The sequence below is a fragment of the Penicillium riverlandense genome (assembly GCF_028828495.1).
Source record: "Penicillium riverlandense strain IBT 135883 chromosome Unknown utg000006l_segment0_segment0, whole genome shotgun sequence".
In the NCBI taxonomy this organism is placed as follows: domain Eukaryota; kingdom Fungi; phylum Ascomycota; class Eurotiomycetes; order Eurotiales; family Aspergillaceae; genus Penicillium; species Penicillium riverlandense.
Window position 1 is genome coordinate 293,669 of NW_026643197.1, and position 20,384 is coordinate 314,052.

The 20,384-nt window shown below is 53.0% G+C and overlaps 8 protein-coding genes across 8 annotated transcripts; 3 read left to right on the plus strand and 5 right to left on the minus strand.

The window, feature by feature from the left end:
• Positions 1-10: 10 nt before the first annotated feature.
• Positions 11-1,395, minus strand: N7474_006366 (nitrilase; the record flags this gene model as incomplete). The annotated part of the gene is made up of 2 exons (XM_057197776.1): positions 11-868; positions 988-1,395. 2 exons carry the CDS (start codon positions 1,393-1,395, stop codon positions 11-13), a joined length of 1,266 nt encoding a protein of 421 aa, XP_057051216.1.
• Positions 1,396-2,209: 814 nt separating this feature from the next.
• Positions 2,210-4,040, minus strand: N7474_006367 (putative choline sulfatase; the record flags this gene model as incomplete). The annotated part of the gene is made up of 2 exons (XM_057197777.1): positions 2,210-3,571; positions 3,630-4,040. The coding sequence occupies 2 exons, from the start codon at positions 4,038-4,040 to the stop codon at positions 2,210-2,212; spliced, it is 1,773 nt and encodes a 590-aa protein (XP_057051217.1).
• Positions 4,041-5,697: 1,657 nt separating this feature from the next.
• N7474_006368 (putative RNA exonuclease) lies at positions 5,698-7,046 on the minus strand (the record flags this gene model as incomplete). The annotated part of the gene is made up of 3 exons (XM_057197778.1): positions 5,698-6,326; positions 6,427-6,866; positions 6,949-7,046. 3 exons carry the CDS (start codon positions 7,044-7,046, stop codon positions 5,698-5,700), a joined length of 1,167 nt encoding a protein of 388 aa, XP_057051218.1.
• Positions 7,047-7,575: 529 nt separating this feature from the next.
• On the minus strand, positions 7,576-9,873 carry N7474_006369 (transmembrane 9 family protein; the record flags this gene model as incomplete). Its single annotated transcript, XM_057197779.1, has 4 exons — positions 7,576-7,594; positions 7,644-7,864; positions 7,919-9,723; positions 9,789-9,873. 4 exons carry the CDS (start codon positions 9,871-9,873, stop codon positions 7,576-7,578), a joined length of 2,130 nt encoding a protein of 709 aa, XP_057051219.1.
• Positions 9,874-11,034: 1,161 nt separating this feature from the next.
• N7474_006370 (NADP-dependent oxidoreductase domain-containing protein) lies at positions 11,035-11,313 on the plus strand (the record flags this gene model as incomplete). Its single annotated transcript, XM_057197780.1, has 1 exon — positions 11,035-11,313. One exon carries the CDS (start codon positions 11,035-11,037, stop codon positions 11,311-11,313), a length of 279 nt encoding a protein of 92 aa, XP_057051220.1.
• A 1,683-nt stretch (positions 11,314-12,996) lies between these two features.
• Positions 12,997-14,469, minus strand: N7474_006371 (ubiquitin domain-containing protein DSK2; the record flags this gene model as incomplete). Its single annotated transcript, XM_057197781.1, has 2 exons — positions 12,997-13,947; positions 14,002-14,469. The coding sequence occupies 2 exons, from the start codon at positions 14,467-14,469 to the stop codon at positions 12,997-12,999; spliced, it is 1,419 nt and encodes a 472-aa protein (XP_057051221.1).
• Positions 14,470-14,995: 526 nt separating this feature from the next.
• Positions 14,996-19,051, plus strand: N7474_006372 (DDB1/RSE1 family protein; the record flags this gene model as incomplete). The annotated part of the gene is made up of 4 exons (XM_057197782.1): positions 14,996-15,239; positions 15,422-17,495; positions 17,687-18,971; positions 19,025-19,051. 4 exons carry the CDS (start codon positions 14,996-14,998, stop codon positions 19,049-19,051), a joined length of 3,630 nt encoding a protein of 1,209 aa, XP_057051222.1.
• A 555-nt stretch (positions 19,052-19,606) lies between these two features.
• Positions 19,607-20,128, plus strand: N7474_006373 (DUF1993 domain-containing protein; the record flags this gene model as incomplete). The annotated part of the gene is made up of 1 exon (XM_057197783.1): positions 19,607-20,128. The coding sequence occupies one exon, from the start codon at positions 19,607-19,609 to the stop codon at positions 20,126-20,128; it is 522 nt and encodes a 173-aa protein (XP_057051223.1).
• Positions 20,129-20,384: the final 256 nt, after the last annotated feature.

Below are 20,384 nucleotides of genomic sequence, written 5' to 3' on the forward strand. Positions count from 1 at the left end.
AATCCACTCGTTACACCGGCGGCGGTGCAAGATCCAATCCCTCCACACTCAGCTTAAACGCATCACTGCGCGAATAACTCCCCGCAACATCGAGGTCCAATCGGCCACGCTCGCAATCATCCAGATCAATCTTCGCAATGGCCAGTCCGTCGCCAGCCGCAACGGCGTTCTTACCTGCCTCTGTGGTGGGCGCACCGGGCGACGTGATGACCGCTGCGTCGGGGCTGTCGGGCGCGTCGTCTGTGCAGACTTCCCAGATGGGGCCGGCGAGGACGTCGCCCAGGGGCGAGATGATGCAGCTGCCGCCGCGACAGATGTAGTCTGATGATGATTCTAGCGTGAGAGTTAGCAATGTATATAGTCTTAGTCTTTGAAGGTGTATAGTTAGGGGGGGGGAAGAAATAGACATACGCCTCTTCAAGGGCTGATCCTCTTGTTCAACCTGAGCCTGCGGCCAAACAATCTCATGCGGTCCCTCCGCCGTAACAGACATTTTCCTCCCCCCTGCCTGAATCTGAGGCTGAGTCTTATTCTCCGCTTGAACCTGCGCCCTGTTCTCTGGGTCTGCCACACCACAAACCCACTCGGGCAGCTCGTCTTTCCTCACGCACTGGTTCGCCGAGAGCACAAAACACCTGCCCTCCCCGCCGACAGTCCGCATAAGCGGCAGCCAGGTATCACGCGCATCCGCCGTGGGAGCCAGGTAGATGTTCACGTTCTGTGAGTACAGGCTCTGGCGCAGGAGCGGCATGTAGTTCTCCCAGCAGATGGCCGAGGCAAGGGTCAGCGGGATGCCGTTGAGGGTTGTTGTTACGGCGCGGAGGGTGGAGGGGGAGCCTTGGGCCCAGATGAGTCGCTCCGAGCCGGTCTAGACACATCGTCAGTGAGTTTCTGATAGGGAGGTCGACTGGACTACTGACCGGCATAACCTTCCTCCTCTTCCCCAAAACCCCACGCGCAGGATCAACATAAACCACAGCACAATACAAACTCCCACCCGCCCTCTCCACCAACCCCGTAACAATAAAAAACCCCCGTTTCGCTCGCAACCCTCTCCAAAAACTCTCGCGTCCCGTCGCCACGATGCGACTTGCCGGGCGCCACCTCCAGATTCCGCTGAACCCAATCATCGCCGGCGCCGGCGGGCGTATCGCCCAGATCCACGGCGGCCTTGAAATACGCCAGGAACTGTTCTCGGCCGAGCGGGTCGCGCGATCCCACTGCTGCGCCGAAGGAGCATGTTCGTGGGTACCCGCCTAGATAGGCTTCTGGGAAGAGGAGGAGGTGGACGCCGCGTCGGCTGGCGAGGACGGTAGTTCGTTCCAGGGCTGAGAGGGTTTCGGGGAGGGTGGAGAGGGTGCGCGACTGGGAGACTGCTACTGTTAGGGAGGGCATTTTTGCTTTTTTTGTCTTTCTTTTCGTTTGCTTCTGGTCTTGGGTGTGGGAGTGCAGTGTAGTAAGTAGGGAGGGTAGTTATGAAGTGAGGTGAGGAGAGAAGAGAGAGTGGAGACACAAGGAGTTGGGGTTGTTGCTTTTAGCGGGGTTGTGTGGGGTCAATGGGGTTGGAGTTGGAGTATGTAGTTATTGTGCTTTTGTACTGGACTGCAGAAAGTACTTTTGATTGAGGAGAAGTATACTTGTGGTCGATGTATCGTATGCATGTCGTGCGGTTTGGGTTGCACTAGAAGCTCAGCATGACATCATCATATAGATCCATCCCCGGAATTTGCATTTAGTACTATAGTCTAGGGTTTACAGTAGTAGGAAGATCACGGTATAGCTAGACGGAGACAATTATATTGCTGTAACTAGAATAATGTACTTTGTCAATCTGTTCAACTGTTCAGAAGTCATATGTTCATCCACACTGTATAACCAAGACCAGAACGAACCCCAGATCAGACCCAATACACCCTTAAGACACAGGCACACAAAAACCCGGGAAAACGGCGAAGTTGAAAAATATACAATTCAAAAACCCATGTAGAAGCAGCGCCCGCCACACAGATGATGCAAATTTGGGACAAATAAAAAAGAGATGCTCCCGGGTATAAGCGCCTTGCTGATGTAAAATCATAAAAAACAAAAAGCCCGAAATGATGAATGAGCCCAAAAAAAAATAAATAAAAAAGAGGTGCTCAAACGCAAGAAAAAGACCAAAACGATGTCAAGGCGTAGATGAACATGCTCCGATGGAAGGATTTTTTTTTTAGGTGGAGATGCCATTGGCAGTGGCCGCCTGCTGCAGCACGCGAGGCCAGCGTGAGATCAACTCGACGTCGTCCAGCACGCCCTTGCCCTGGTTGCGCACGTACTGGGTGCTGGGGTCGACGCGCGGCTCCCAGTCCCAGAAGTGCGGGGTGCCCTTGATCAAGGCCGAGTAGACCAGGCGGCGGCGACGCTGCGAGGTCAGCACGTCCTGGCGGATCTTCTCCAGATCCCACTTGGAGTGGACTTCTTCCATGAAGAAGGCCAGCAGCTTGGCTGGGTTCTGGGTGGCGGGCATGGTGCCCCGCTTGGACGGGCTGGGGGTGCGCGGGGGAGTCACTCCTCCCGGGAAGGGGTACGAGGCGTGGTTGCCGCGCAGAGGAGCCGGCGATGCGCGAGGGCTCTCGATGGGGGTGGGCAGGGGCCGGGGGGCCAGAGCGGTAGCAACGGGCTTGACGACCGCGGGTTCGAAAGACGCCGAGGGAACCGGCAGGCCGGCCACCAGGTTCACCTTCTCCTCGGGATCGCTGACCAGGTCGAACAGCATCGGTGCGTCCAGGGTCGAGTAGATGAACTTCCAGCGGCCGCGGCGGATCATAATCAGCGGGGCCTGCGTGCCCTCGCCCATGTACTCGCCGTACACGGTGTCGGTCTTGGGGCCCTCCGAGCCATCCAGGTAGGGAGCCAGCGAGACACCGTCCATGGGCAGCTCGGGGATGATGGGCGAGCCAACCAACTGCGCAAAGGTGGGCAGCAGGTCCATGGTGGACACGTTCTCGGACACGCGCTTGGGGGCGAATTTCTTGGGGTAGTGGAAGATCATGGGCACGCGGGCCGAGTTCTCGAACCAGGTCATCTTGTACCACAGGCCACGCTCGCCGAGCATGTCACCGTGGTCACCGGTGAAAACGATGATGGTGTCATCCGCAAGGCCGGTGTCGTTCAGCACCTTGAGCAGCTTGCCGATGTTGGTGTCGACGTAGGTGCAGGCGGCGTAGTAGGCGCGGCGAGCGGCTTTGATGTTCTCCTCGGGCAATTCCTTGCCCCAGAGATCAATGCACTTCAGGACCCTCTGCGAGTGCGCGTCCTGCTGGTCGTGCGGGATGGCGCCGTTCTTGGGCAGCGGGATGTCGACGTCCTCGTACATGTCCCAGAACTCCTTAGTCATGGCGTAGGGGTCGTGCGGGTGCGTCATCGACACCGTCAAACAGAACGGCTGGTCGGTGCGGGTGCGTACATGGTCATACAGGTACTGCTTCGACTTGTAGATGACCTCCTCGTCGAAATCAAGCTGGTTAGTGCGCACCACGGGCCCGGCCTCCATGACCGAGGACATGTTGTGATAGTAGTCCAGACGGATTTCCTGTGGAGAATCGTTCAGATTACCAATCTTTCTTAATTTTCAGTTTGGGCTTACTCACCGGCTCGTCCCAGTTGACGGACCATCCGTAGTCACCGGGGTAGATGTCGCTGGTCAAACGCTGCTCATAGCCGTGCAGCTGGTCCGGGCCACAGAAGTGCATCTTGCCAGCAAGAGCAGTGTGGTAACCCTCACGGCGGAGATAGTGAGCATAAGTTGGGGTGTCGGCGGGCAAGTCCGCTGCATTATCATAGGCGCCAATCTTGGAGGGCAGCTGGCCGCTGACCATTACAAAGCGTGACGGAGCGCACAGCGGCGAGTTGCAGTACGCCGAATCAAATGTGACACCTTCTGCCGAGAGACGGTCCAGGTTGGGCGTCTTGATGGGCGAGTTCTTGTCGTGCAGCGACAACAAGGGTGCGGCCATCTGGTCCGCCATAATGTACAGGATGTTGGGCTTCTTAGTCTCCATGGTAGCGGTCTCTTGGGGGTGGGGGAGAAGGGTGACCAGAGGAGAGTGAGAAGGCGGGATAAAGAGATGGAAGAGAGAAAAAAGGAAGAGCCGGAGGAGGGCGAGGGTTGATATATGAACGAGGCCGTGGATGTGGGGAACAACTGAAAGAATGGGTAAAAAAAAAAAAAAAAAAAAAAAAATTAAATGGGGCAAGAGAACGATAGACGGGAAGTATAGACGGTATTATTGATCGGCTGTTAGTCAAAGTTACAAGTATCTTGTATGTATCACCGAATAATAATAATGGCACCACCCGAACACCTAACAGAATATTTTTATAAAAAAAAGTACAGTAGCTCCCGCCCCCTGCAAGGGAGATCAGGGGACAATCTAGATGATCTGGGGCTGACGTCGTCGTAGCCAGTTGAAGGCGCAACATAGCACCATCGTGCTGTGCGATGGTGTGATCGATCGTCAGGAGATGCGTCACGGTCGGTACCGGCAGTACCGTTAGTGCGGATAAGGGAGTATACCGTTCGTTCACCATTTCGCTGATTGCAAAGCCCCTCGACGAATAGAAAGAGAAAGAAAAAGAAGAAAACGATCAGCAGCCTGGTCACGCGCTACAATGGAGGGGTCAGTCGAAAGCACTTGCACCGCGCGACTCAATCCCGAAGAGTCCCAGAGGGGGCGAGGGTTGCCACTTGGCTTGGACCGCATGCGTAGTGGATGAGTTACAGCCGCAATACAGGGGTGCAGACGTAATGACGGGCCCATTTGGTTCACATTAAGGGCTATAAAATAGTCACTGCAACAAATCTGGAGAAGACGTGGGGACTCTAGTTGATCAAGCGCCAGTGCCGGAGTTGAAGACACTCGCCTCGTGGTGGTGTGGTTGTCAAGATGTGCCTGTTCAGACCCTGGTATGGCCCAATACCACAGGATCCACCGGCTCGTGTCATAACTTGCCTGATTGGGCTAGGCCCGTGGGAAGCTCCACTTGCTTATCTGGCCGCCCAATCAGGGGCCAGATAAGGGCACTATAGGCGAAGCGAAGGAGCAAATTCTGTTAGCAGCCAGGTGGAGGATCCGATTCAATATTATTGAAAAAGTGCCCGCGTGCGATGGAGTCGGTGGATAACGACACGGCAGAGCAAGAGACAGGAGACGTTCTGCAAAATGCATCCTGTACCGCCCCTGCTATCACCTCATCGCTCCGCCCGCTTTCTCATCTCCCTGTGCGAGCACGCCATGGGGGCGGTCTGCCCGTCCACCCCGGATTTTGCGGCCGGGTAACAGCGTCACCGCTATTTTGGCTCGCGGTACCATTACGTCTAGAAGATCCGGTGCCGCTCCACTCCGGGGCCACACCTTGCTAGGCTGGATGGTTTCACCCGATCCAGTATGGCGCAATCAAGGCTGAGTTCCTTGGTGCAACACTCGGGAGACATCTCGCCACTGATATCAGAGGGGGCTATCACATCACGGGGAGGGGGGAGGCCTAAGGGGCTATGTGGTCTGAGAGCAGGAAACATTGGAGATTTGTAGAGGATTGTAGGGAAAGTAATACGAAGGGATAATCTCAGGAGTCAAATAAAAACAAGTCCCAGGATAGCCCACTACCGCACGCTAAGCAAGCCCTAAGCAACGCCCGTCCCGAATTCCTGGCTTCGAACTAACTCGTAGCTGGAGCAGCTTCGGTGGCCCGTGTAGCCAAATGCTCCATATACCAATGGGTGAGCTCCCGGCACGCCATCGCATCCTCGATGCTGTCATGGCCCCGGCTTCCCTCCTGGATCCGCCGGTTCAATCGAACCGCAGCTAAGTTCTTCAGCGAGCGGCCCGTCTCCGGATTCTCATGGGTGCCATCGACATGAAATGTGTCGACCATGCGACGATGGATCCACCGCAAGGCTAGCAGGTCGGCCGCGCCCCCGTGCGTCATAACGATGGTCTCAGGTCCCACAAACTGCCACAGCTGCTGCCGCGCCTGTTCACGGCTCACAAGACATCTGCGCGTCGCCAGTGCGTGGTTGAGCATCTGCCAGCTGACCCCAGAGTACCTGGTGTTGAGGTGCAGCATGGGCACGGCGGGATACACCAGCGTATCCAGCAGGACGTAGCCGGTGAAGTAGTCCACCGCACTGATCCGGATCAGTTCCGACTCGCCTTTCATGGTGACACCCATCTCGCAGTCTAGGGCAATGGCCAGCCGTGCGCCGCGCACAAACCGCGGAGTCTCGTAAAGTTTCCATTCGTCCTCGAGACGACCCACACTGTCCTCGTCATAGGCATCGTGTTTATCTCGCTCGACACATCCCGGGATGGGCCCAGGTTTCTGGCAACAGGTCCATTTCTGCGTTGCTCGTTACTATGTCTGTAACTATCGGTGGCGGAAAATAACTCACCTTGTAGTGCACCCTGCCGGGATGGCTCTGACACGTGGGCTTCTTCTTGACCTTTTCGTTCTGAGCCTTCTCGCGTTCCGCGTGCTCTTCCTCCGAGATGGCTTCCGTGTGGACGGTCACCTCTTCCGTCTCGGGATCGATGGTGATGACATACTTGATGGGAGAATTGTCAGAACTACTAGAAGAAGACGAGGAATCCTTCTGGGGAGATACCTGAGAAGAATCCACCTCGCTCTTCGGCGGAGTCGCCGGGTCTGCTGCGGTCTGCTGATCGCCCAGTGACTTTTCCTTATCCTGACCATTTTTCTTCCCATCTTCTTTCTTGCTGTCATCTTTTTTCTCCTTCTTGTTCTTCTGCTTGGTCACGCGCTCTGCAAAGTAAACATTAACTGACTGAAGTCGTTTCAAAAGAGAGAGAAAACAAACTGCGACAGAACTTGCAGCGTCTCATTCGCAGGAGGTCGCCAGAAGCGATTTCCGTAACCTTGTATCCCTCCGTTTTCATCTCCTCGGCGGACAGAACCAGCTTGCTGAGCTTGTCGTAATAGAGTGGAGTTGGAACAATGGAGCCCAGCTGGTTTCCTGTCGCCAGGTGTCGATGGGGAGGAGGTGACATGGCGTCTTTGTTGTGAGGATGGCAGAGATGTGAAGCAGGCGGGCTTGAGCCTGGCGCTGGTTGGTTTCGGTCTGGTCTTGTCTGGGGGAAAGAGAGGAAATATCAGACAGACGTGGTCGCAACTCAAGACTGTCTGGGGTGAAGGAAGGGATGAGTGGGGGTAAAAGGGTGAAGCGAAAGACTTTGGTGAGTGAGGGCGGAAGAGAGGAAGGAAAGACCGAGGAAAGGCAGCGAAGGACTGGGGTTGTGGAAGGAGCACAAAGAGGGATGAGTGTGCAGTCAACAAACTACCACGGTCGCCATGGAAATGTTTCAGGTGAACCATAAAAAAGTTGGATTTGCACTCGCTAAAGGGACACTCGCAGAAAAATACATAACAGAACAGGCCGGGCCGGAGGAGTAAATAAAACGATATACGCCGTGGTGGGAAACACATCACCGATGCTTATCAGACAGATCCAATCATTCAAAGGGAAAAGGGAAACAAAAACAGTTCATGTACGAGTCGATTCGTGTCAACCGGTGGATGTTAATCAACTTTGATCGCACTGGTATCCTATCAGTCTCCTGTTTGATCACCAGCTGATGAAAACATACCTATAAACACGCCGGACGAAGGCGTATGCAGCCAGGAATCCGACGGTGCCCGTCAACAGACCGTAAACCGTGCAGGCGAGGAAACTGTAGCTGAAGAACAGTAGACTCGACACGAATCCGGTGACGTGGAGCCTGAACATATAGAACCAGATACAGTATGCAAAGATCCAGAATGCGCTACTGCCTCCAACCAGGAAGCTCCGCCACCACCAGTGGTAGTTCTACATCGAAAGTCAGCTTGAAGATCTTGGACGTTGGGAGGGGGAGGCACTCACCTCGGAACACAACTGGCTGTATGTGGCAATAACAGTCACCTCAATGACCGTGACGACGAGGATTGCCGAGACCACGCTCAAGAAGCCAAAGACATAGTAGTAACCACTCTTGTCCTGCCAGAGGTTCTTGAACACAAACAGTAGTTCAATAAACAGCACGGCGAATGGTATCAAACCAGTGAGGACAGGCCCATAAAGATTCTGGAGATACCACGGCTGCGGCGGGATTTGTCGCGGAATGGCATTGGTCTTCAACGGGTGTTCCCACGGTGCCACTCGCACGTACCCATACCAGCTACCAATGTACACCAGCGGAACTTGAATGAGAAGCCAGAGCGCAAGCAGGCCGATGAGGGTACTAAACGGGATCGCCGTGCTAGATGATTGGGCCCACACGAACAAGTTGAGGATGAGGACAAGGCAGAACGACAATCCCGGGAAAAGCAGCGCGGTGATGAGAGTATTCTTCCGCCAGGCTGCTCCACCAAAGGTCTTGTATAGTCGCCCCGAGAAGTAGCCGGAGAAAAGGCCGGCAAAGACGAACAGACCCATTCCGACACTGACGAAGCCACCACGGAAGCTGGGGTTGAGCACTCCCAAGCAGCTAAGGGAAAGCAGGCCTGTCACCATGAACAATAACTGCATGCCCGAGCCGACCAGCGGAGCAAGGAGGCCGCTGTAGGCAGGCGTCCGAAAGACATCGCCATGAAGAAGCTTCCAGCCACTGGTATCCTCGAAGGCCTCGTCGTCCGAGGACATGTCTGCCTCGTGTTCCACGTCTGGGTCTTGATCCAAGAGACTCTCCCCTTTCTTGTCTGCATGCCGACCAGTCTTCCGCCTGGACTGCACCTTAAGCTTCCGCTCTTCCATGGCCCCATCGCCACGTCCTTTGATATCGCCCTGGACCGTTCGACTCCATATGACAAAGACGGTCACACCCAGCACGGTGGAGATGGTCAGAGAGTTGACGATCGCGAGCCAGTGGGTCATCGATCCCTCTTCCTGGTTGGTGAAGTATAGGTCCCAACGGTTCGACCAGTCGATATCCTTCTCCTCGCGGAAGTAGACCGAATACGTGTAAGGGATCTTCAACGTGGCGCCGTCATCTTCGTCATCATCCTCGGGGATGTACGACGACCCGGGGTATTTCTCGCGTAGTCGGGATGTGTCGGGTGCAATGTATAGCTGCAGTCCGTCTTGCTCCTGGTGGACGACCTTCGGGCAGCCGTCTTCATTACGGTTCTCTGCACTGATACTCTTGGGGTATATCTCGAATCCAACAATGACCTTCCCTCCCTCTGGCTGACTCCGCCATCGGATCAGGATGGTAAAGTGATTGTTGATGAAGTATCGCGGGCGACCGGTGGTCGGCGAGATGTCTCGGTTGCCCAGCTTGAACCCAGCGGCATAATACTTGCGGCTGCGGTCAACCGTCACGAATCTCGTAGCTCCTGGCAGGTTATCCGCAATCCACTCGACCACATATCCATCCCTGACGAGTTGGCGAGCCCATTTGACATCCGACCGGCTGATTTCACGGGTACAGAGTGACCGACACTCGACATCCTTGCCCATCTGCAGCTCGAAATCTGACGTCATGATGCGGTCTCCGCGAAGCACCTCGCCAAGATTGAGAGAGATGCTCTGCCCAGATCCGAAGGGCGAACCACCATGTTTTCTGCCACTCGGGGGACAGACAAGGGGGAGGTCGTAGTAGGCATATTGCAGTTGCGTGTGGTCGGAGAAGATTTTATTGACAAGGAGAGGAATCGGATCGCCATCATTGTAGCGAGTGATGGAGTAACCTGGAGGGAAATTACCCTAGTCAGTGCTGCAGGTACAAGCCAGCAATCCAGCTCTCAACACCTACCAGGGATATAGAATGCCCAGGCGTAAGACACAAACAACAACAGCCATAGCGCCATGTTGGGAGGGCGTGGTACTCGAGAACTCATTGCGAATATTGGAATCAAAGGAATAACCTTCCTCACACTGCTCAGAGAAAAAAAAAAAGGAGCATGCAGATCAAACGGGGCGAGAAAGGCGGCGGGTGGGACGAAGGCGTGTAGATCACTGACTTGTCGCAGTCAGCCTCGTGCGAGCTGTGAGTGGCGATTCGATTTCCTGGCGATAGCGGTAGAAGGTCTCAGATATGAGTGGGGTGCGGATCCAGGATGATGGACCTCGTAGCACCGAGTATTCGCACCGCAACCAAGGCCAAGGCCAGGGATCGAGCGGTTCAGCTCACGGGCCAACGAAGACCCCAACGGATCGGGTGGAGAGAACGAGTGTAACTGGCACCGAATGCCACAGGGACCGAGATCGAGGAGATGGTCACTAGAAACAAACAAGATGAAGAGAAGCGGGATTGGAGGAAAAGAAGAAAACAGGAGAGTGATCGAGACCTGGTCCACCGTGTCAACATGGGTTATGTAATCAGCAGGAAAATGGAGCAGAAATAAGCATTGGTGCACAGCCAATCAGGCGGGAGTGGGGAGTATAGGGGAGTATAGTTGTTAATGTGTACTTGGAAGGAATCAGTGAATGAATGAAGGGATTATTATTCCTGGAGGGGAATGGGAGAGAAAATGGATAGCCATGTAGCGAGGATATATATATTCGATGCTCCCGAACGACACTACAACTATACTGCTAAATTCAAAGACATCCGACAAGAGGAGTCAATCGATATCTTTCTGGTTTTATCTCGAGAACTTCTCAGTCAAGAAATTAACGTACCATCTAACGTATCTATTTTGAACATGGGTTCTCAGTCGGTTGAATATTTTCCCCGGGATGCTTATTTGTCGGGGAGCCGAACGGCTATAGCTCATCACACCTAGTATGATGACCAGCATTCGGAATTTATGGATATTAAACTCTCATCTGTATTGCTCTAACTAGCTCAAGCTCTCTCCTCTCCCCTTGTCTTCTTTCAACGTTTCTCGACTTAATATGCCTCTTCCCATGCGAGCCCTGGGCCGAGATGGGCCCCAAGTCACTGCCGTCGGTCTCGGTTTCGGAAGCCTCGGCGGATTCTACGGACCAGCTGGGACACTCGACGAGAAAATAGCCTTTTTGTAGATGCACATGCGACCGGACTGCATTTTTGGGACATGGCCGACATTTACGCTGACAGCGAGGATGTCGTCGGTGAATGGATTAAGCGATCTGGCAAGCGCGAGGACATTTTCCTAGCTACCAAGTTTGGGCTCCAGCGCCAGCCTGAAGGAAGTTACAAATCTCGGACTGATCAGGAGTACGTGAAGGCTGCATGTGGAAAGAGCCTCCAAAGAATCGCAGTGGACACCATTGACTTTTACTACAGTCATCGGATGGAATGGGTCACGCCCATTAAAAAGATTGTCGGAGCCATGGTAGAGCCGAAGAAGTAGGACTGAACAATCTGCAAATAGCACCCAAGCAGGCGATTTCTAACCTCCCATTTTCACAGACAAGGAAAGATTGGATATCTCCGTCTGTCAGAGGTCTCAGCAATCACGCTGCGTCGGGCGCATTCCGTCCATTCCATTGCCGCTCTGCAGATGGAATATAACTTATTCACACTAGACATCGAATCATCGACCTCGGAGATCTAGGAGTGCGAAAAATGGATATGGATGTAAATTGTACGTACAAGCTACGATATCCAAGCCAAAAATCTCATTGTCATTGATGATGAAAGCTCTCTTGCAATCTGGCACCCGGCTAGTGTGGATCACAAACAGATTATCGAGCGGCGGTATATTTTTGACCATAACCCGGGCTTTGCGGCTGCGACGGACCAAGTGCACAAGGCTGGCGACTTCGTCTCGGTAAACCATCAATTTGCTGGTTGTTCAGCTTGCAACTGGAGCCTGGACTGGGATTACAACGATGTGGTCGTAATTCAGAACAGGGTGTGAGGGGCAGCTATCCTACAACGAGGTTGGATCTAAGGGTTAGGGATATTTGACGAATCTATGAGACATTAGTACATGTGCACGATCACATAGACAGGAAACCGACTACTTGTCGGCCGTTTCTATGAATGCGAATTTAATCTAATTATGCTATAATTTTTATAATTAGTTTCTAAGCTCCATCTCACCCGTTCACCGTCTATTTCAGTCTCATTGCATCATCCAGCTCTACACTTGTATTGTAAAGCGTAGATTTCTGCATGATATCGATTCTACTAGAGAAAACAGCATCAAAAATCCATGGAAATCACAAGAATTGGCAGAGAATGAAAAGAAACACAGTGGGACCCTTAGTTGACCATCAAAGGGTGAAAGCCGTCTATAGAATTAGAATCTGAGGAGGTGGACGCCGGGTGAGCACTACATCCGAAGTAGGAATTGTAGGGATGTTGTGATATTTTTGACAACAGGAAAAGCTGAGTAACAACGCCCGCTTAGTTTAGTGGTAGAACGCGTCACTCGTATGAAGCCCGACATGATGAATCGGCGGTTCGATTCCGCCAGTGGGCATCCTTTTTTTTTTTTTTTTTTTTGGAGATAATTATTTTCTTTCTCTTTCTAAAATACGCTAGCTACAACTACGCGATACATACAACCTTTCTGCAAAAATAATGTCGACTAGGACTAGCATGACCGTTTGTACTATGCCTCCCGTCCATAAGAAAAGTGTTGTGAATCAAATTAGAATAATAGTTTGCTGGTTCATTTCCGTCCGATCTTTCTTTGTTCGACTGAGATAGAGCATAGAGAAGGTATAGTTATCTTTAAGGATGGACAATGCAAAGTCATATGTTGAGTGCGATCTATATCAATTCCAGATAGTCGCAAAAAAAAAAAAAAAAAAAAAGGGGGGTGGGGTTGGGGACTGTTATAGTACTGACCCAGATAACCAAGCTACCACCAGCAGATCTAAAGAAGAAGAAAGATGTGATTTGCATTGATGAGGCATGTCGAAAGGGGAATGAGAAAGTCATAACCACTAAGCAGACCGTCGCTATCGCCGAGATCGGAAAATCAAAAAAAGGGGAGGCCATGAAAATACACTGTGGGAAACAGGACCTGAATATGGTCACAAGAAAAGAAAGACAACCCCCAAGGCAGCAGCATGTGAATACTTCATGACGGGTGGGTCAGAAGATACTCCACGGCTCCTTGCACGCTACCACCAGCTCGGCGCAGCGCCTCAATGTTCCGTTCAAACTCATAGAATCCCATGTCGTTCAGCTGGCGGAGCTGCTCTGCATATCTCTCCTCCGGGGGCCGATTATCCGGCGGTTGAGGGGCACCAAAACCACCACCACCGAACCCGCCGCCACCGCCGAACAAAGATGCTAGGGGATTGGCACCACCTTCTGCACCCTGACCTCCGCCCATCGCCTGCATCATCTGTTGAAGCATGGCAGGATCACGAAGGAATGGGTTCTGCTGAGGGTTGAAAGGGTTCATTCCCGCTTGACCACCTTGACCAGCATTGCCTTGACCAGCACCACCGAAAAGAGCGGGGTTGAGCAGAGAAGCAAACGGGTTCTGAGGCGGTTGTGCATTTTGACCCTCGGTGCTAGTGGTGCCCTCGGCAGAGGTGGTAGGGGTGGGATTTTGTGTACCCTCGCGTTGAGTGTTGCCACCAGCGTTTGTATCGGAAGTCGGGGGCGGCATTCCAAAAGGATTGCCACCAAAGAGTTGCGCGAAGGGATTTCCGAAGGGGTTCTGCGCCATTTGACCGAATGGATTGGCCTGCGCATTCTGCTGCTGTGCGTTCTGGCCATCCTCGGTTGTATTTGTCACGCCAGGCGCAGGGAATGCGCTCTCGCCGCCAAGTCCACCACCGCCCATTGCACGCTGCATCTGCATCATTTGCCGGAGCGAGTTGGGGTCGGTCAACATACGGCGAAACTCCGGACTCTGCATCATCTGTCGCACACCCGGACCCATATCACGGAGCATGGGATTTTGGTTAATCATCATGTCGATCATGGCGGGGTTTTGCAGGGCCTCGTTGAGGCTCGATTGAACTTGAGGGTTATCCAGCATGTTCAGCATCGATTCGGTATCCGGAGGAGGGCCCATCTAAGCATTCCAATTGTCAGTCTACAAGTTCCAGAAGGCTTGAGATCAACTTACCCCGCCATCTGGGCCGAAAAGACCCGCGCCGGGCAGTTGAGCAAACCCAGCATATCTGGCACCCGTCAGACCCGCGAGAGGGTTGTTGCCCGTACCAGCAGCAAGATTGGTAGGGACACCAGTCGCAGGCTGGCCGGTAGTGCCAGCAGCAGCCGCAGGGGCATTGCTAGTCGACTGGGCAGCCGGGTTTTGGCGCTGGTTGCTGGCCGCACTCTTCACCAAATGAATGGTGTGCCCATCCTTAATTTTGTAGGTCTCCAATGTCTCGCTGTCCTTGAGCACTCTTCCAGAGTAGATCAAACGCTGCCGTTCTGCCGGAGTATCCGCATACTCGGAGCTTGAGAGCTTCTCCTTGAGCTCCGACACCGGAGTAGAGAGCGGGAGGGTCAGAGTGAATTTGGCATCGGTAGAGGACTTGACAGTGAAAGTGATGGATGTATCATCGGCTGTGCCAGCATCGTCGGCCATGGTGGCAATAGAGAGGTAAAGCACTTGAGGTGACCGGAAGTGTGGGGTTGAGGCTCAGCGCTGAAGGAAGAGGGAGGGAGGATACAGTCAGAGGGAAGGCAATGGCCTGCCGAGGATAGCGCCCGGTAAGAAACAAAGAAGATGAGAAGGGGAGAGAGATAGCCAAGTGAAAGGAGGAGGAAGAGGTGAGAGAGTGGACAGACTTATCTTTACCGATGATGCTCCATGTGCTATCATCCATCTTATGTAATAATGCCAGAAGGCGGTCGAATCCGATCGTTACGGGTCAGGTGACTCCCTGCGCACTGGAATTTTTGCACGAAAGCTCCACAGCTACACATCCTCAGCCTGCTTCGACGCGACACCCTTCTTTGCCTCCCGAGTTCTTACACTAGGAGCTCGCCCTCATCTGGCCCCGTCCAGCAGCAATGGGACATTGGTGCTAGTCGTATCACCTGGACTGCAATCGCGTCGTGAACTCTGGGACTGCTAACGCCGGGGAAGAAAACACTGCCCGCTGCCCGCCATGGCTACCACCTCGCATATGTTTATGTACTCCCTGACGATCCAGCCTCCCACAGCCGTCACACAAGCCATACTGGGACAGTTCGCAGGAACCAAGGAACAACAGATCGTCACGGCGACCGGCTCCAAACTGACCATCCATCGCCCTGATCCGGCGCAGGGGAAGGTCACGCCGATCTTCTCGCAAGATGTCTTCGGCATCATTCGCTCGCTGGCCGCTTTCAGGCTGGCTGGCAGCAATAAAGGTACGTTTGCATTGTGTCCCGGTTTGCAATTTACGAGTCCAACTTAGTGATTCTTCAAGCTCCCTGGTCCTGGTTTTCCGAGCCGGCTTCTTGAAGAAGAGGGCGGGAATCTGCCCCACCCGGCCAGCGACGTTGATGCTGTCTGTTGGTTCCTCGAAATATGCTGAACAATTCTTGTATAGATTACATTATAATCGGGTCTGATTCTGGTCGGATCACCATCATCGAATACGTCCCTTCCCAGAATCGCTTCAACCGCATCCACCTGGAGACTTTCGGCAAGTCTGGGATCCGGCGAGTGGTGCCCGGTCAATATCTCGCAGTGGATCCCAAGGGACGCGCATGCCTGATTGCCTCTGTCGAGAAAAACAAACTGGTCTATGTCCTGAACCGCAACTCGCAGGCCGAGTTGACAATCTCGTCCCCGTTGGAGGCACACAAGCCACAGACACTGGTGTTCGCTATGATAGCCTTGGATGTCGGTTATGAAAATCCTGTTTTCGCCGCTCTTGAGGTAGACTATTCGGAAGCCGACCAAGATCCCACTGGCCAGGCGTACGAGGAAATAGAGAAAGTGGTGGTGTACTATGAACTCGATCTCGGTCTCAACCATGTCGTTCGAAAGTGGTCTGATCCGGTTGACCGCACAGCAAACATGCTGTTCCAAGTGCCTGGAGGGGCCGATGGCCCCAGCGGCGTCTTGGTGTGCGCGGAGGATAACGTCACTTACCGGCACTCCAATCAAGATGCCTTCCGTGTGCCTATTCCACGTCGCAGTGGTCCCACTGAGAATCCGGAGCGCAAACGGACCATCGTTGCTGGCGTGATGCACAAGATGAAGGGAGCCTTCTTTTTTCTCCTCCAAACTGATGACGGTGACCTGTTCAAAGTCACTATTGAAATGGCAGAAGACGATAACGGGCAGTTGACTGGCGAAGTCAATAACTTGAAGATCAAATATTTTGATACCGTGCCCGTCGCCTCGAACCTTCTAATTCTCAAAAGCGGGTTCCTTTACGTCGCGAGTGAAGCAGGAAATCACCAATTCTATCAATTCGAAAAGCTCGGCGATGACGATCAGGAAATCGAGTTCAGCAGCGAGTCATTCTCCGCTGATCCGTCCATTCCTTGCGACCCCGTTTACTTTCGGCCCCGGGGTGCAGAGAATCTCAATCTTGTGGAAAGCTTAAACTCCTTGACCCCACTGATTGACAGCAAGATTGCCAATTTGACTGAGGAAGATGCACCCCAAATCTATTCCGTTTGTGGTACTGGGGCACGCAGCTCTTTCCGATCTTTGAAGCACGGACTGGAGGTTACCGAGATCGTGGAGTCTGAGCTTCCCAGTGTGCCTTCCGCAGTGTGGACTACCAAGTTGACACGGAGTGACGAGTTCGACGCATATATCATCCTCTCTTTCGCCAATGGCACTCTCGTTCTGAGTATCGGAGAGACTGTGGAAGAGGTCACCGATACTGGGTTCCTTTCAACTGCACCTACCCTGGCCGTACAACAGTTGGGTGAGGATTCCTTGATTCAAGTTCATCCTCGGGGTATTCGTCACATTCTCGCGGACCGCCGAGTGAACGAATGGCCTGCCCCGCAACATCGCACCATTGTTGCCGCAGCTACAAATGAACGCCAAGTCGCCGTTGCTCTTAGTTCCGGCGAAATTGTCTACTTTGAAATGGACGCCGACGGGACTTTGGCCGAGTACGACGAACGCCGGCAAATGTCTGGAACCGTCACCGCGCTCAGTCTGGGCCGGGTTCCCGAAGGCCGAATGCGCAGTTCCTTCCTGGCGGTTGGGTGTGACGACTCGACCGTGCGTATCCTTAGTCTGGATCCGGACTCTACCCTTGAAAACAAATCTGTTCAAGCCCTGACTTCCGCCCCATCCTCTCTGAGTATCATGGCCATGTCCGATTCAAGCTCTGGAGGCACCACTCTTTATCTTCATATCGGCCTCTACTCTGGTGTTTATCTTCGCACCGTTCTGGACGAAGTGACTGGTGAGCTCTCAGATACTCGGACACGTTTCTTGGGAGCCAAGCCTGTGAAGCTTTTCCAAGCATCTGTCAAGGGTCAGACAGCGGCCCTGGCTTTAAGCTCTCGACCATGGCTTGGATACTCTGATATTCAGACCAAGAGCTTTATGCTTACGCCCTTGGATTATATCGGACTCGAATGGGGCTGCAACTTCTCCAGCGAGCAGTGCGTTGAAGGCATGGTTGGAATTCAAGGCCAAAATCTTCGGTATGTGCTACGTCCCTTTTCTTTCTTCAAACCTTTTACTTTCCACCCGATCGAATGATGAAACATCAAACCTGAACATTCCATGTGGATCAAACTTTTTTTCCAATTGTTCCTACTGAGATCAACCTTTTTTCCTCCCATGCTACCTGCAAGCTTTTGACCATTTGACAATCTTGCTGACTTGAAATTAGGATCTTTTCCATCGAAAAGTTGGATAACAACATGCTGCAAGAGTCTATTCCTCTTTCTTATACTCCCCGCCGCTTTGTGAAGCACCCTGAACTGCCCTATTTCTATGTGATTGAATCCGACGCCAACGTTTTATCTCCCGTTACGCGAGAGCGGCTCATACAGGATTCCAAGATGAGCAACGGTGATGCCGCAATCCTCCCGCCTGAAGAATTTGGGTATCCCCGGGGAACCGGACACTGGGCCTCGTGCATTCAGATTGTGGACCCGATCACCACCAAATCGGTGGTCTTTACCCTTGAGCTCGAAGACAACGAAGCGGCGGTCAGCGTTGCTGCTGTATCGTTTGCAAGCCAAGATGACGAGACCTTCCTGGTTGTTGGCACTGCAAAAGACATGGTTGTCAGCCCTCCCTCATCCTCTGGCGGCTTTATCCACATCTACCGATTCCAGGAAGAGGGCCGCGAATTGGAGTTTATTCACAAAACCCAGACCGATGAGCCCCCCCTCGCTCTTCTCGGATTTCAAGGTCGCCTTCTTGCGGGTATTGGCTCGTTACTCCGAATCTACGATCTGGGTGTGAAACAGCTTCTCCGCAAGTGCCAGGCGAACGTTGTACCCAGAACCATTGTGGGCCTCCAGACCCAAGGCAGCCGGATCGTCGTGAGCGATGTTCGTGAAAGTGTCGTTTTCGTTGTTTACAAGCATCAGGAGAACGCCCTGATCCCCTTTGTGGATGACTCCATTGCGCGCTGGACCACGTCCACGACAATGGTCGACTACGAGACCGTTGCCGGTGGCGACAAGTTCGGTAACCTGTGGCTGCTGCGTTGTCCCAGCAAGTTTTCCGAGGAGGCCGATGAAGAGGGATCCGGCGCACATCTGATCCATGAGCGAGGTTACCTACATGGAGCCCCCAACCGTCTGGAGTTGATGGTTCATTACTACACCCAGGATATTCCCACCAGCATGCACAAGGCTCAGCTGGTCGCCGGCGGCCGTGATATCGTGGTCTGGACCGGGATGCAAGGTACGATCGGCATGTTTGTTCCGTTCGTCAGCCGCGAGGATGTCGACTTCTTCCAGAGCCTGGAGATGCAACTGGCCTCTCAACACCCTCCTCTTGCTGGACGGGATCACTTGATCTATCGCAGTTATTATGCCCCTGCCAAGGGCGTCATCGACGGCGATCTGTGCGAGATGTACCTTCTCTTGCCCAACGACACGAAGATGATGATTGCTGCAGAGCTTGATCGATCCGTGCGGGAGATCGAGCGTAAGATCTCGGTAAGCTTTTCCGCTTTTGGATTGTGACATGAGTGCTAACTTGATTTGTCTAGGATATGCGGACACGGGTAGCCTATTAATTTTGCAGCATGATTAACTCCGGCGTCTGTTGCTGGCGTTCTTTGCTATGTCTACATGTTCAAGATACCTCCAGTAGAGGACAATCTACTCCTTATAATGAAGCGGCTGATGAATCGCCGCCTGATCCTTTCTCCGGGCTGGCCCCTGGCAGTTCGCTCTTCCCCCACCCTTCCCCATTCCTAGACGACGTCTCTTGCCTCGCTCGGTCTGCCGCTTTTCACTCGGCTAATCTTGAGCTGGATGCAGCCAGCCATTTGGCTGGCTGTATGAGACCAGAAGGAGCGTGTATGCGCTCCGACGTTCTTTGAGTACGATTTTATCCGCACTGCACCACGGATATGATCGTAATTTATCAGTCGGGACAGACCTCGTATAGATGACTCACGTCTTAGTTCTCAAAGCCTAATGTGAGGCATCACCGTAAGACCTTCAGTTTCAAAGAATCAAAGCAAGACGATTGGCACCACATATGTCGTGTAGCATCGAATATATTATCTCTTGACCTGCCTGTCCTTGTCAAGTTTCCCTTCCATATTAGTCCCCTCGCTCCAACCATGGCCCACACTCTCTACGACAGCACCGTCGCGGTGGCCCAATCTATCCTCGGCTCCCTATCCCACATCCTCCTCAAAGCCGAACAACACCCCAATGCCAGCACTTTGCTTGAGGCCCGTTTATACTCGGACATGTTCCCATTATCCGACCAAGTCCGGATCGCGACGCAGTACTCCGAAAATCTAGTGGCAAGAATGACCAGTCGGGAGCCGGTAACGTTTGACAGAGACCTCACGACATTTGCGAAATGCTACGAGCGCATTGAGACGGTGCTGAAGGCGCTCCACGCGGCGGACAAGGACCTGGTCAACCAACACGCCGAAATACTTGGGACTACTAAGATCGGCCCCGAGCAGACGATTGAGACGACCGGCGCTGTGTATGCCAATACTATCGCCTTGCCGAATATCTACTTCCATCTTGTTACTGCGTATGGGATTCTGCGGAAGGAGGGGGTGTCGGTGGGTAAGCGGGACTATTATGCTGGCTTCTATCCTGATGAAGTCGCTGGAAATCAGTAGGCAAAGGGAAGAGTCTTCGCGTTAGCTGCGAATAGTTCGTGGCAGCAGATATTTATGGTCACAAGACGGCTAGTACCCGACCGGAGTGCTCTTAAATCGCATGATCAGACCGAGAGATCTACTGTCTTCAATGGTTCTACAATGAGTTTGTCCTTCTAGTGTCATTAGAGTTCCACCACCACAGCCATTAATCAGAATTTGTATCCTGTGCTCTCCTTACTCATCCAAAAGACTAAAAATCTCTACTCTTGTAGTC